At 43.6% G+C, this 12,947-nt stretch overlaps 1 protein-coding gene across 5 annotated transcripts in view; it reads left to right on the plus strand.

Moving 5' to 3' along the window:
* AMBRA1 (autophagy and beclin 1 regulator 1) overlaps window positions 1-12,947 on the plus strand; it is a 128,411-nt gene that overhangs the window by 9,708 nt on the left and 105,756 nt on the right. For 4 of the 5 annotated variants that reach the window (XM_059849388.1, XM_059849387.1, XM_059849390.1 and 1 more), the window contains 6 exons: window positions 969-1,224; window positions 1,479-1,537; window positions 2,268-2,451; window positions 3,116-3,288; window positions 4,070-4,136; window positions 4,732-6,191. In XM_059849388.1, the coding sequence (XP_059705371.1) occupies window positions 1,090-1,224; window positions 1,479-1,537; window positions 2,268-2,451; window positions 3,116-3,288; window positions 4,070-4,136; window positions 4,732-6,191 (2,078 nt within the window). In that variant the 5' untranslated portion in view covers window positions 969-1,089. The remainder of the gene's footprint in view (window positions 1-968; window positions 1,225-1,478; window positions 1,538-2,267; window positions 2,452-3,115; window positions 3,289-4,069; window positions 4,137-4,731; window positions 6,192-12,947) is intronic. The other variant, XM_059849391.1, reaches the window with a different exon arrangement.

Genomic DNA, 12,947 nt, shown 5'->3' on the forward strand with positions numbered 1-12,947 from the left:
GTTTTGTTAAGTGTAACATGAGCTGAGCAGGGTTTGTCTTTAGATCTTCATGTTATCAAGAGATGGCAGAGCAGTATGCACTCTCTGCTGGGATCAAAAGGTAGTAGTATTGCAGCAGAGTTTCTTGGTTTATCTGTTCTAAGAAACCTTTTCTGGAGAGCTTTTTGTGGCAGACTCCATTGTATGACACCACTGAAAAGCTGTGTGACTTGGTTGCTATTAGAGTCACTATATTATTTATTTATTTCATTTATTTAGCTTTTTTTTTTTTTGTAGACAGTGGATATTAAAGCTTTCCTTTGCAGCTGAAAGTGTACCAAAAGCATTATTCTTTGCCAATATGCATTACTTGCATCAACTGCTGTTTTAAGAGCAATGCAGATTGAAAGGTGGTGTGCAGACAATGGAATAATCTTTGTGGAGCTGTCCCATGCATCCTTGTTTTAATATTTTTAAGCTGTTGATGGAGTTGTAAATAATTTGGACTTGAGGTCTATCAATTGTGTGATATTTATAGTTTGACCTGTTACTGAAATTTGAGTAGTTCGTGGGAGATTCCTCTGTCATATTGTCAATTTGGTAATACTGTTTCTCTGGCTTTCAAACGCCCTTCCCAGATAGGACCTAAATCTTCAAGGTGTAAAGACTGTATCTTCATAAATCTTTTTTCCTTTATTATATACAGCAAGAGATGAAGGGAAGAAAAATAATTTGAAGGCAAATTTTTGATTCTCCACATGTGTAGTGTGCCTAGGGCATGTGTACAAGGGAAGAGCTGGATGCTTTCAGTGTAATCTTTGGCTGCAGAAATGTCAAAGTGGGGCCTTGATAATGGAAGCAGGTAGCAAAGACTGTGTAAAAAGAAAGATTTGTCTCTCAAATCTAGTATTTTTAGGATTTAAAGCTTTTACTTCATCTGAGTAATCAAGGTAAAAGCTGCCTTCCTTATCAGTCCCTTATCTTTTTAGGTTTCCATGAAGATAAACAACTGAAATGTGGATAGCTTATTTGTAGCTTGGTGGTGGTTGTCATCTGGAACCTGCTGGTATCTCCTCTCAGTAGTAGGCGTGGTGTTGGCAGCTGAGAGCCATGAAGGTTGTCCCCGAGAAGAATGCTGTCCGCATCCTTTGGGGTAGGGAACGGGGCACCCAAGCCTTGGGTGCTCAGCGGCTTCTGCAGGAGCTGGTGGAGGATAAAACTCGATGGATGAAATGGGAGGGCAAGGTAAGGTTGTGGGATAGAGCTGCAAAGCTTGATCTTGGAATGGGGGAAGGGAGGCAGGGGTTTGAAATAAATTGTGTTGTGATTATACCTTTGATGTGTTACACTTGATATGCTCTCTGGCTCTGTTCAGTTCCTGCAGTGATGTGATACTAGATATGTTCCTGCAGCGGGTTCCCCTTGTTGTCTGTGTGGCTTACAGTTAAAGTATGATCATATGACTCTTGCAACACTTCCTGCTTTGTTGGCTTTTTCAGAAAGTTGAGTTACCAGACAGTCCACGCTCCACCTTCTTGCTGGCGTTTAGTCCAGACAGGTAATTAACTCCTAGTTCGTTCCCTGTTTCAGCAGTCTCCCTACACTTACAAAAGTGATGGAGGCTTGTGCCCATTGAGTTGTCCAGTCCTGAACAGACGAATGAAACTTCTGGTTCCTGACACGCATGGATGGAATGTGTGCACCTTCCTAATCTCACAGCTTCGAGCATAGTTGGTGTTTAATTTCTGAGGTACCCAGGTGATACAAAGTTCTAAGGAAAAAGGATTTGTGCAGACACCCTGGGATTTCATAAGAAATTAAAGAGAGTAAAGGATATTTTAATACAACATGCCCAGATAATGTGACACATTCACTGGGATATCTAGGAATAAAGAACAGAGCAGGATGATGTGTATACTGGAAGCAGAAATGGAGGTGGGATCTCTCATAGTATCACTTGATTTGACAGGGGTTGAGACAGTGTTGGGAATATTTATTTGCCCCAGACTGTCAGTCAGGAGTCCCTTCTGAGCTGCATGTTCACTCTGACGTTCAAGGTCAAGTTTGTGCTTGCAGATTCAGATGAGCCTGTGTTTGCATGGACCCTAAAATCTGGCTACAGAAAGCTTTGTGACATTGGTGCAACAGTAGCCTCTTACCCTTTGAGCTCTGTGTGGGAGAGCTGCTGGGTTAAGTGTGAGCAGACCCTGTTGAGATGAAGCTAACCATGGTCTAATTTTGCTGTATTCTTCTCATGCTAATGTTTGTCATACCTTCTGCATTCCCAGGACCCTAATGGCTTCCACACACGTGAACCACAACATCTACATCACAGAGGTGAAAACGGGCAAGTGTGTTCATTCCTTGGTTGGACATCGCCGCACTCCCTGGTGTGTCACCTTCCATCCCACCATCCCAGGCCTCATTGCTTCAGGATGCCTGGATGGGGAGGTTAGAATTTGGGATTTACATGTAAGTCTTTCCTGAAACATATGTTCCTTTGATATTTGGTGGGTGGTGACTTTTTTGGCTGAGTTTGTTTTCCAAATGTTACCTGGGAAGAGAGCTGTTTGGAAGCTTTTCTGGGACCTGTGTGTAAAAGCATAGAACAGACCATAGCCATCCTCTTCTCTCTCGAGAGGAGGTGACAGATCCTTCATCAGTCCTGCCAGGTAGGTCATGCTTCTTAGCAGCGCCTGTTTTATTGGTTGCAGTGCTACAGGTGATTCTGGAGAACATTGTGCAAGGTGCCTTTTTAGCCTTTGTGAGAGACATGCTGTTTGTTATTCCACTGAGCATTTCTGAACCGTTCATTAGAGAAGCTGCTGCTCTACCTAGTTTGGTAAATGGCACAGAGACAAAGCACCTGGGCTTGTCTGTTTTTTTTTTAATGAAGCATTTTTTTACAGGCTGCTTGAGTCACACTTACCTACCAAAATACGTCTGTGGTCATTGTTGCAAGTAGTGTTACATTTTAGACCTGGCACATGACCTTGTATAGGAACAGCTGTTGTTGCCGAGGCAGCACCTGCCTTGCAATGCTTTAAGTGGGCTGGGAGGCATGGCAGGTACATGGAAACTTAATGACAGCAAACTTTGTGATAAACTGCTTGTGATTCTTGACTCCTCACTCTAGGGTGGAAGTGAGAGCTGGTTCACAGATAGCAACAATGCCATTGCATCACTTGCTTTTCATCCTACGGCTCAGCTCTTGCTGATTGCCACTGCCAATGAGATACATTTCTGGGATTGGAGTCGTCGAGAGCCTTTTGCAGTGGTGAAAACAGCCAGTGAAATGGAGCGGGTCAGGTGAGCTCCTGCTCCTGGGTGAAAAGAACACTCGTGTGAAAAATGGTCAGGTTTAGAAAGCGTGTGTGAGGTTCCTCTGGGATGCTGCACCCTGTGCACCCAGGCTGTGACGCATTGCTTGCAGTTCCTTGACTCAGCTGGTAGAAGACTAGTTCTGTGGGCAGAAAGAAAAGCAGTTGAAAGACATAGATCAGCTTGGTTGTTCATATTTTTAATAAGGCACATGTCCGTTAAATGTCCAGAATCTACTTCATGTTGATTTGTAAGCTTAGAAATTAAACTTGTCAGCCATAAGGATGAGAAAACCCAGGAACTGCTGGAACAAAAGGCTGAGCTATTACTTTGGCACACTTGTAGAGGAAACTGGATTTCTATATACCTAATGCCTGCTTTTGAGCAATTTGAAATAAGACAAAGATGTGGCATCAAGGCACTTTAATCTCTCCCTTTGTACCAATTCCATTTTGTAATATAAACATGTGTATTCCTTTAAATTTTCTAGCTATTTCAACTGATACAGCAGTACTTACAACCAACTTTTAACTTTGGTGTTATGTTGCTGTTGACTATAAAATAACTTCAGTCTTCAGCTAGATAGGTACATTTTCTTCTTCTTAATGCATAAACTCTTTGATGTCCTTTATAAAAATATGGTGATAATGTTGTAATATTCTCATTGCAAACATGTCATGTGGGGTTTTCTTCCCTGCTGTGTTCAACTTCCTGTGTCAGTGTGGAATGTGAACTGATGATTGATATTCTGGCACTGCTTTTGTTTTAGGCTGGTACGGTTTGATCCCTTGGGACACTACTTGCTCACAGCAATAGTTAATCCTTCTAACCAGCAGGTAAGGGGAATGTCAGGACTTGTATTGACTGGCTAGTTAAAAGGTGCTCTATGTACTTTAGCCCTAGTCTGTTTCTAACCAGACTCGTGTTTTTCTGAAAAGCTGAGGTCTTCTTAAGCTGAATTCTGTCTCACCTTGATTGGTGATACAATAACAACATAACATGTTCTTATGTGCATGGCTAATAAAATGCTTTCCAAAATGTGTTTGTTTTGCCCTCTCTGTCTGACTAATGGTGGGAGGAGGTCTCAGTGGTCCTGTTATTTCAGTTCTTTCAGTTGTGATGTTCTTTTGGATTTGAAGCTGTTTGAGGTACTAACAATTCTCCCCTCAGCTTCTGACCCTCAAACGCTGATACTTTTGTTTGTATGAACAGTGTATTGTGAAAGCTCACTGGGCTGTAGAAAGAGGTTGTTTAGATCCATAAAATGAACTTAGAAATCATCTCAACTAATTTCCTCCAAGTCAAGGCCTTTAGGAAGGGATTTATCACATCCTTTCATCTGTCTGGGCTGGTAGCTGACTTTCTGCTGTTTATTTGGATGTATAGGATTTTGCCTTAAGGTGACTGAACTCTGCCTGTTTCCATCTGCAGAGCGATGAGGAAGTGGAAATCTCCGTGGACAGCACAGAGATGCCGCATTACCGTCAGCGTGCTATCCTTCCATCTCAGCCTGTGAGGCGCACACCCCTCCTCCACAACTTCCTGCATATGTTGTCCTCCCGCTCCTCTGGCATACAGGTGGGAGAGCAAAACAGTGTTCAAGACTCTGCTACCCCATCCCCTCCACCGCCTCCACCACCACCACCTCCGCCTCCAGCCAGTGAGAACACAAGGGCATCTGTCTATAACAGGCTCCGGGAGCGAGTCAGCTATCCCACAGCAGAGTGCTGCCAGCACCTGGGGATGTTGTGCCTTTGCAGCCGATGCTCTAGTGCAAGACTTCCTTCTTCTCTCTTCCCACACCAGGAAAACGCACCCTCCACGTCTTCTGGGGCCACTGGCACTTCCTTCTCCTCTGTGCAGACAGAGCCTTATCAGCCCCCAGAGCAGGCATCCGTAGCGCAGGAGGAGCAGGGGATACTTAACAGGCCCTCTGCTTTCAGCACAGTTCAGAGCAGCACTGCTGGCAACACCCTGCGCAACCTTAGCCTGGGCCCCACACGGCGGTCCCTCAGCGGGTCCTTGGCAGGCCACCAGTCCCGGTACCAACAGTCTGCGAGAGAGATGGCTTCAGGCTTGGGTGGGTCTGACTGGTCCAGGACAGTGCTGAACATGAGCTCTCGGTCCGAGCTGGAAGCCATGCCTCCCCCTAGGACCAGTGCCTCCTCTGTGAGCTTGCTGTCCGTGCTCAGACAGCAGGAGGGAGGTTCCCAGGCTTCAGTCTATACCTCTGCAACAGAAGGGAGGGGCTTTCTGGCCCCAGGGGCTGAGGTGAACAGTGGTAGTAGTGCTGGCCCGAGCAATCCGGCCAGCATTCGTAATGAGCTCCAGTGTGATTTGAGGCGATTCTTCCTGGAATATGACCGGCTTCAGGAGTTAGATCAGGGGATTGGTGGGGAGCCCAGCCAGTCACAACAGGCTCAAGAAATGCTCAACAACAACATTGAGCCTGATCGACCCGGTCCCTCCCATCAGCAGACTCCACAAAGCAGTGAAAACAATTCCAGTTTGTCCCGGGGTCACCTGAACCGCTGTCGTGCTTGTCATAACCTGCTGACCTTTAACAATGACACGCTGCGCTGGGAAAGAAGCACGCCTAGCTACACACCAGGGCAGGTCCAAAGCACATTTGAGGGTGTGCCTCCAAATACCAGCCAGGTGCAGCCTGCAGAGAGAACCGAGGGCAGAGCTCCTGCCTCTAGCAGACTGCAGCTGGGCAGCTCTTCCACCCCGCAGGAGGAGAGGACCGTGGGAGTGGTCTTTAACCAGGAGACGGGGCACTGGGAAAGAGTTTACAGCCAGTCGGCTTCAAGCAGACCTGGGAATGTATCACAGGAGGCCTTAAACCAGGAAATGCCTGAGGAAAGCTCAGAGGAGGATTCACTCAGGAGGTAAGATACATGCTTGCCCTTCCTCCTCTATTTTTTCTTAAACCTTTCCCATCTAGTCTGAGGTTTTTCAACATTTTCAGATTTAAAAACCTTTTCTCATATGGCCCCGTGCTATTCATGTAGATGAAAGTAGAGATGTTGATGTTGATGTGTTCATAGCTGCCATTGTCATGCTGCAGATGGGTTCTGAAGATTGTAAGGGCAGAGACTGGACCTTTCAATGGTAATACAGACAGGCAAAAGGATGGGCTCTTTTAGCAGATCTTTGGGGTGAACTGTGCTCCTCGTGTTTCTGAGACCCTGCAGAAGCATGGAAACTCAGGATATGTCAATGCTGTCCTTGGTGCTCCCTATCACGCACCCTGTCATCACGTTCTGTGCATGGAGAATGCCCAGGGTTGGCGTGGAAAACTGGGCATGAGTAAGTTGTTACGTTAAAAGGGTTAACAGGGTTAACCCTTTTAACTTAACAATGACAAGGGTTAAATTATTCCTTAGAGCTGCCCACAGGAGGGAAAAAAGTCAAAGCTCAGTGTCAGTGGTTTGGGAATATGGGGTTGTTTTCCTGCTGATAAGAGAGGTTAGCTTTGAAAGTGGCTCCTGTTGACCTGAGCTGGTTGGGGGCATGCTGATCACTGAAAATTTTAGGCTTTGCTGTCTTCTTTTGTAAGAAGGTGATTCTTTTTTTTGGAAGGATATTTTTCTTCTGCTTCAGATATGATACAAGAAACTGGATAAGCTAAATTGAACTTGTGTCAGGAAAGACCTGTCCTTTGTGTCAGAGTGTCTTCACTGGCTTGTGTGGATGATACAGTGATGTTGGTACTTTGAATGGGGTTTCCACTCTGGATTTCAGTTTCACATCTTCTCTGTCAAGTGGTTTGTGCTCTCATCAGAGGAAAGGTTCAGTCTTTCTGTTTCTCTGAAACAGATGCTTTGAGCTGTAGAAAAGCAAAATTTCCAGGTTGGATGCAGATGTAACTAACTAAGAAGGCTTTGTACACAGCAATGCCTGAGGAAACGGAATTCTTTCCTCTGTCCTGCAGATAAGCTGATTATACTGAGGCTGGAACAGTGACTGCCTTTCTTGTTGTTGTAGTTGCATAGCAAATAAGTGGTAGTGGTCATAAAATTTTTCATCAGTTTCTAAATCCTTGCCCCAGTTTTGTTGCTTTTTTTTTTAATAGCCTGCCATAGTGAGAGTCTCAAGCTGATTACATGGGAGCTACTTTTTGGACCTGAACTTAGCTACTGTTAATTTAAGTCAGGTATCCTCTTGTCTCCTATTAAAGGGCATAAGAGTAAGAAGGAGCTGACAAATTTAGCTTTAAAATGGCACTTGAGTAAGTCTTGTGTTATCTTTCTTTTGAAATAGTGGTACATACTTATGTCATCTCCACTGTGTCTCGTTTTCTGGGATGAGTCACTGTAGTGTCAGAAATAACCGGGCAAATAACCTTCTTATTGATCGGGCAGTTGGCACGTACTTGGACAATGAGATGTAGTGGGATATGTAGATACGATCTTTTTTGTGGTAACTGGAATTTTAAAATGTCCTGAGGCATATAATTGATCCACCCCAGCCTGCAGGAGTCTAAGGAGAGAGTCTAAATCTCTGGGTCACTTTGCTTGTCATCCATGGTGGTTGCTGCCGCCCACTCCAGTGGCTGTAGCATTTATGAAGGGTTACTTGCCTACCTGATTAGCTGAGCAAACAGGTGCTTTTTGCTGAGCCTTCTGATTTGGAGTGGGTAGTTTGATGTATGAGCTTAATTCCAGAGGAATTCCTGTAAGATGAAACCTTTAGTGAAACCTTTCTGGCAGAGGTTGAGAATCTCCTAGGGACTCCTATTTTCCCAGTCTCCCGGTTCTTTTATCAGGCCTTTCTAAAGAACAGGCATGGCAGTTCTGGGTTTCTGCTTCCCTTCTAACTGAAGTTAAAGTTATCTGTAGAGTTCTGAAGCAAGAAGCTGGAAGCAGTGGGCAGTCTGGTATTAAATGCTTGTGGCAATTTCCTTGAAGTAAAATTTCATTTCCCTTCTTGTTAAACACATCGGGTGGGCTTGGGGCTTTATGAAATCTTTTCCCTTAAAAGGAACCCTGTATGCAGGAAAGCTCTATCCTGCAGGTGTAATTTTCTGCCTTTCTTAAATTAGCTGTTTATTTTTTTCTTTGTAGAACATGGGAGATGAGATTAGCTCGGTTGGGTTAGAGCCTTGTGCTAATAGCACCAAGGTTGTGGTTTCAATCCCCATACAGGCTGTTTACTTAAGAGTTGGGCTTGATCATCATTGTGGTTCCCTTCCAACTCAGAATATCCTGTGAATCTATTACAAGTCAGCAAGCACCCACTTACCTAAATTTTGCATAGAGTGAGTATCTCATACCAAGCCTTCATGTCTCCCAGACCTAGGGCATGCTTTCACAGTGGGAAGTGCTGGAACCACTTCTGCACAGCAGAGTCCAAAATGTCTGTTAACCTTTGGAGCTACAGAAGCATGCAAAGATGGGGTCTGAGGATCCTGAGATATAAGCTATGTAATGCTGAAAGTGCTGACAAAATAGAAGGAGGAGGATAAGCCTTCAAACCTGAGGGTACAAGTGGTAACTGCATACACACTTCCAATCAATGTAATTTTGTGCCTATCAGCCTCTGGTTAATTCTTAGTGTTGGGATCCAAGATGTGCTCATAACCTGTTTTATAATTCTGTTCTTCTTTGTCTCTCCATTAGATGTCCTCATTGGGCAATTGAGGTCTATATTCTAAGGTCAGCTGAAAAATGTAAGATAAAAATTGTGTCTGGAAACTGTGTATGTTCTCGTTCCCTGGCCATGGGCAGGATTCCTTCCCTGACATGACCTTCCTAGCTGAGAAGTAGCTTTCTGGGAAACATGGCTATTGAGGGTCAATTAAGTTAATAGGGTAGTTTAGTGAAGGCTGTTCTTTGAATTCTGTTGATGCAACTATGTCAGCTGGGTAAGGAGAGAATTCTGCTCTTTCTAATGGTCCTAGGCTAATCATCTTGTACTAATCACAAAGCCATTAATAAGCATGTAGTGGCACTATTCCTCACTAACAGCTCTTGCACCTCTGGTAGGAGAAGCATGTCACTGGGAGCCTCAGCAATACTAGGAATCCATCACATTCAGCCTGGCCTGAAAGCAGTGTGGCATTGAGCTGTGTGCTTCTTGAAGATGTGCTGGTGAGGCATGAATCTGGGGAAAGTTTATGGTCTGTGTTAAGCACAAGTTTGTGAGACTGAGCTTCAGCTTTTCTGAGGTTCTCCACACTGATCTCATTAATTCAAATGTAGGGAGTTTTCCCTGTGGATGTCTTTGCCTCACTTTTAACATCAAAGTAAAAAGAATCCCAGAAATCTCTGAAGTTGCCATGTGAAATGTGGTGCATAAAATTGGTCATAGAAGCTGTTGGAAAGATGTGGATGAAGGAAGGATAGCCAAGCAACAGATGATAGCTAGTTTAATTTTTTTATAACTATCTGTTCATTTAAAAATGGGTTGAGGAGGTCTTGTATTAATACTGTAATCTCAGTGAGGGAAACGATCCTCTAAGTATTTAAAGCCATTGTTGCTCTGTGGGTCAATTCAGGTTGATAATGAAAAGTTGAACGGGGAATGAAAGAGGATTATTCTAGTCAGCTGCTTGTTTGAGAGGAGCTGGTTCCACTTTCTTAAGACACTGAAACACAGAATCTAGCAGGGATCTCTGCTGAAATATGTATCAGTTCAGCAGTTAATGCTAGGTATGGTGCAATGCTGGCTAATAAAACTGATTCAGATTTTTTTCTTTGGCTATTTTAATATGACACAAGTGACATCTATGGAATTAGTCTGGGTTTTTTAGAAAAAAAAAAAGGAAAATAATTTGGTTATAAATTAATTTTTGTTACTGAGTTCTGGATGCAAGGAGCAAGTAGTGATGTCCCTGCTAACATATTTCAAATCTTATTCAGTGAAACAATTCCTATAGATAGGGAAAAGAAGGAAGAGGAAAATTGTCCTCTATAGATTTATCTGTTTGTAATACATGAGTGGGACAATTCTTATATGGTTTACCTATTTTGTGTAGAGATTTGAGTATGTTACAAATGAAATGTGTGTTCTGTTCTATTGTCAGGTAGGTTTGCATGAAACTTATGTTTCACAAGGAAATGCTCATTATCCTTATTCTTCCATGAAGAAGCTTTGTCTGGCAATTATGTTAAACTTCTCTAACCACTCCACTGCACTCATTCCAGAGGTCAAATTCTGTAGGCTGTGGTATGAGTAACTCTGTGCCTGCATTTTATGAATGCGTAATGTTTTTACCTGGCCTCACCTCTTTAGTGTGACAGACAAGATACATTATTGAAGTTACCTGAAAAATCTGAAAAGTCTTTTGAACCATCCTGAGTGACACTTTTGTCATGCATATAGGCAGAAAGGAGTGAGCATGTGTGAAGTGGGGAAATTCTTATGTGGGGACCCTTGTATAAACTCCTTTATTTTGTTTGTGAGTGAATGAAAGGCAGATGCCACTGTGCTGTGCAAATGTTTGACCTGTTGAAGTTGGCATAGCTTACCAAAGGCTTTGCTGTATTTTAATCTGTTGGATACACTGTGCACAAGTGACATGTGAAACCATCTTCCCTGGAACCCCATACCAGGGTCCAGGGACAAATCTGTGTCTTCCATTTTGTCAGGTCTTGTTTGAGGACTCTGGTCCCTCCTGCCTTGTTCTTGCTATGTGATGTGAACCCAGTCGCATGTAGTACAGTGACTCCAGCTCATCTCGTTTCTCTTCAGTGTTGATGACCTTCTGGCCGCTTACAGCTCTCCTTAGAGCAACTATGAAGAGAAACACCTAGTCTGTTCCCTTTCGAATTTCTCAGACCTTATTTCCATATTGCTTTGCTGCCACAAGGGGGTAGTGTTGCTTCTGCTCCTTTCTGTCTCCTTTCCTAACCTTAAAGTTTCCGAGTTCATGTTTGAAGGGTAGCGTGGGGACCCTCCCCGCTCCCAAACGGCGGCTTATCTCTGTAGTTACCATACAATTGCAAGTTCTTCAGTATTTGGAGAAAGGCGTAAATGCGGCCATCCAGACGGGAAATGGCTCTGTTACCGAATGCAAGCAAGGGAGGAGCTTATCCTTTTGGCTTTTGTAAGGGTTTGAAAGAGATAGATGTGGATCTAAGGTGAGGCAGGTATTTTGTCTTTCTGATATGTAAATGCTCATGAGTTAGAGCTCTAAAAGACCTCTGCAGCCTTGTAGAATTCGTCTGGACTTCTTGCAGTTTTGTTTTCATTTTAATGGCTGTTCACCTCCTCGGAGGACTTTTGTAATATGGAGCTTTTTTTCTGGAGGATTGTTTGGCAGATGTTGGTTGGAGTCTGGGCAGTCACTTTTTCCCCAGGGCTCTGTTTATTCTCTTCTTCGAGTATGCCTTGAGCTATTACGTGAATTTTGGAGCTTTTCCATAAGGCAAAGAATATGTTTGGGGATTCTTTGTGTTGGGTTTGTTTTTTTCCCTAGTGCAAATGGGTATGGTCTGCTCAATGCCTTAAGGGGATGCCTCTTCCTGCTCTAAGTTGTAGATACAGTGCCGACTTCTGATCGAATTGAAACCAGTCTATGGTTAAAGCAGATTGACAGGCTAGGAGCAACCCCATTCCTGCCCAACAGTGATCAATGCTGTATATGAAATGGAAAAGGGTACAGTCGCTTTTGCAGCTTTTTTGCAGCTTTTGTTCCTGAGTTCATGCTGGCGGAGCCTGAGCTTCTTATGTGCAGCTCTGGTTTTTGGTGTAAATGACCAGGGCTGATCGGATCTCTGTGTGTACTGAGTTCTGGTAACGTTCTCACTGTGCAAAACACTGAATGAAAGGCTGTATTTGTCTCACATCCTTGCTTTAAAAACTAAGCAACCAGAACACTTCCTTGTCCCCTGCCATGGATGCAGAATTGCCTGGGAAGACACAGTTCTGTGACTAACATTTACCATCAAATTCAGAGAGGAGGGCAGTGTTACTCACTTTACTTTTTGGGGGAGAGGAACTAAAACAGGAGGGAATTACCTTATATAAAGCTACAAATGTCTCTTATGGTGAAGGCAGAACACATACCTAGTGTATTCTGCCTTTTGTTCCATTCCTTATTTCTCAAAATCCTTGTAGTTGCTATTTTTTACCTAATCGCTTGCAGCAGTTGTGGCTTGCTTATTCAAGTCTTTAATATATATTGTGGCAGTGGTGTTGAGTTCACAGAGAAAGGGAGGAGAAGGGCACACCTGAGCTGTGGGGAAGAGTCTGGCTCAGACTGCACATCTGTGGGAATGTGGCCTATGCTAAATCTAAATAGACCTACCCAACATAATTTTCTTGACTCTTTTTGTTCAGACCCATTATTTGTGGAAACCTTGCTAGCCTTGTGTCCTGCCATTTGTAGTTTGCGCTCAGTATTTTGTTTAAAGTTATGGTGTGTAGACCTTACTGGTGCTGTGGAAAGAAGGATTTTTCTGACAAGCCTTGTAGGTTCCGTGTACACTCTGATAGTTTTGGAAGAGTTTATGCTGGGCTGTTATCAGGCTTGGTAAGAAATAATTCCAAAAATGCTTTGTTTCTATTCTTGAAAATGGTGGTGATAGAGATAAGTAATATCTCAGCAGTTAGTGAGAGTATTGGGGTAAACAGAAGTTATAAATGGATTTGCCAGCAGAGAGAAGAGGTTTGGGTTTGTGCTTGGGAAGAAGTGCTTG

Source organism: Haemorhous mexicanus, chromosome 6 (assembly GCF_027477595.1).
Source record: "Haemorhous mexicanus isolate bHaeMex1 chromosome 6, bHaeMex1.pri, whole genome shotgun sequence".
In the NCBI taxonomy this organism is placed as follows: Eukaryota; Metazoa; Chordata; class Aves; order Passeriformes; family Fringillidae; genus Haemorhous; species Haemorhous mexicanus.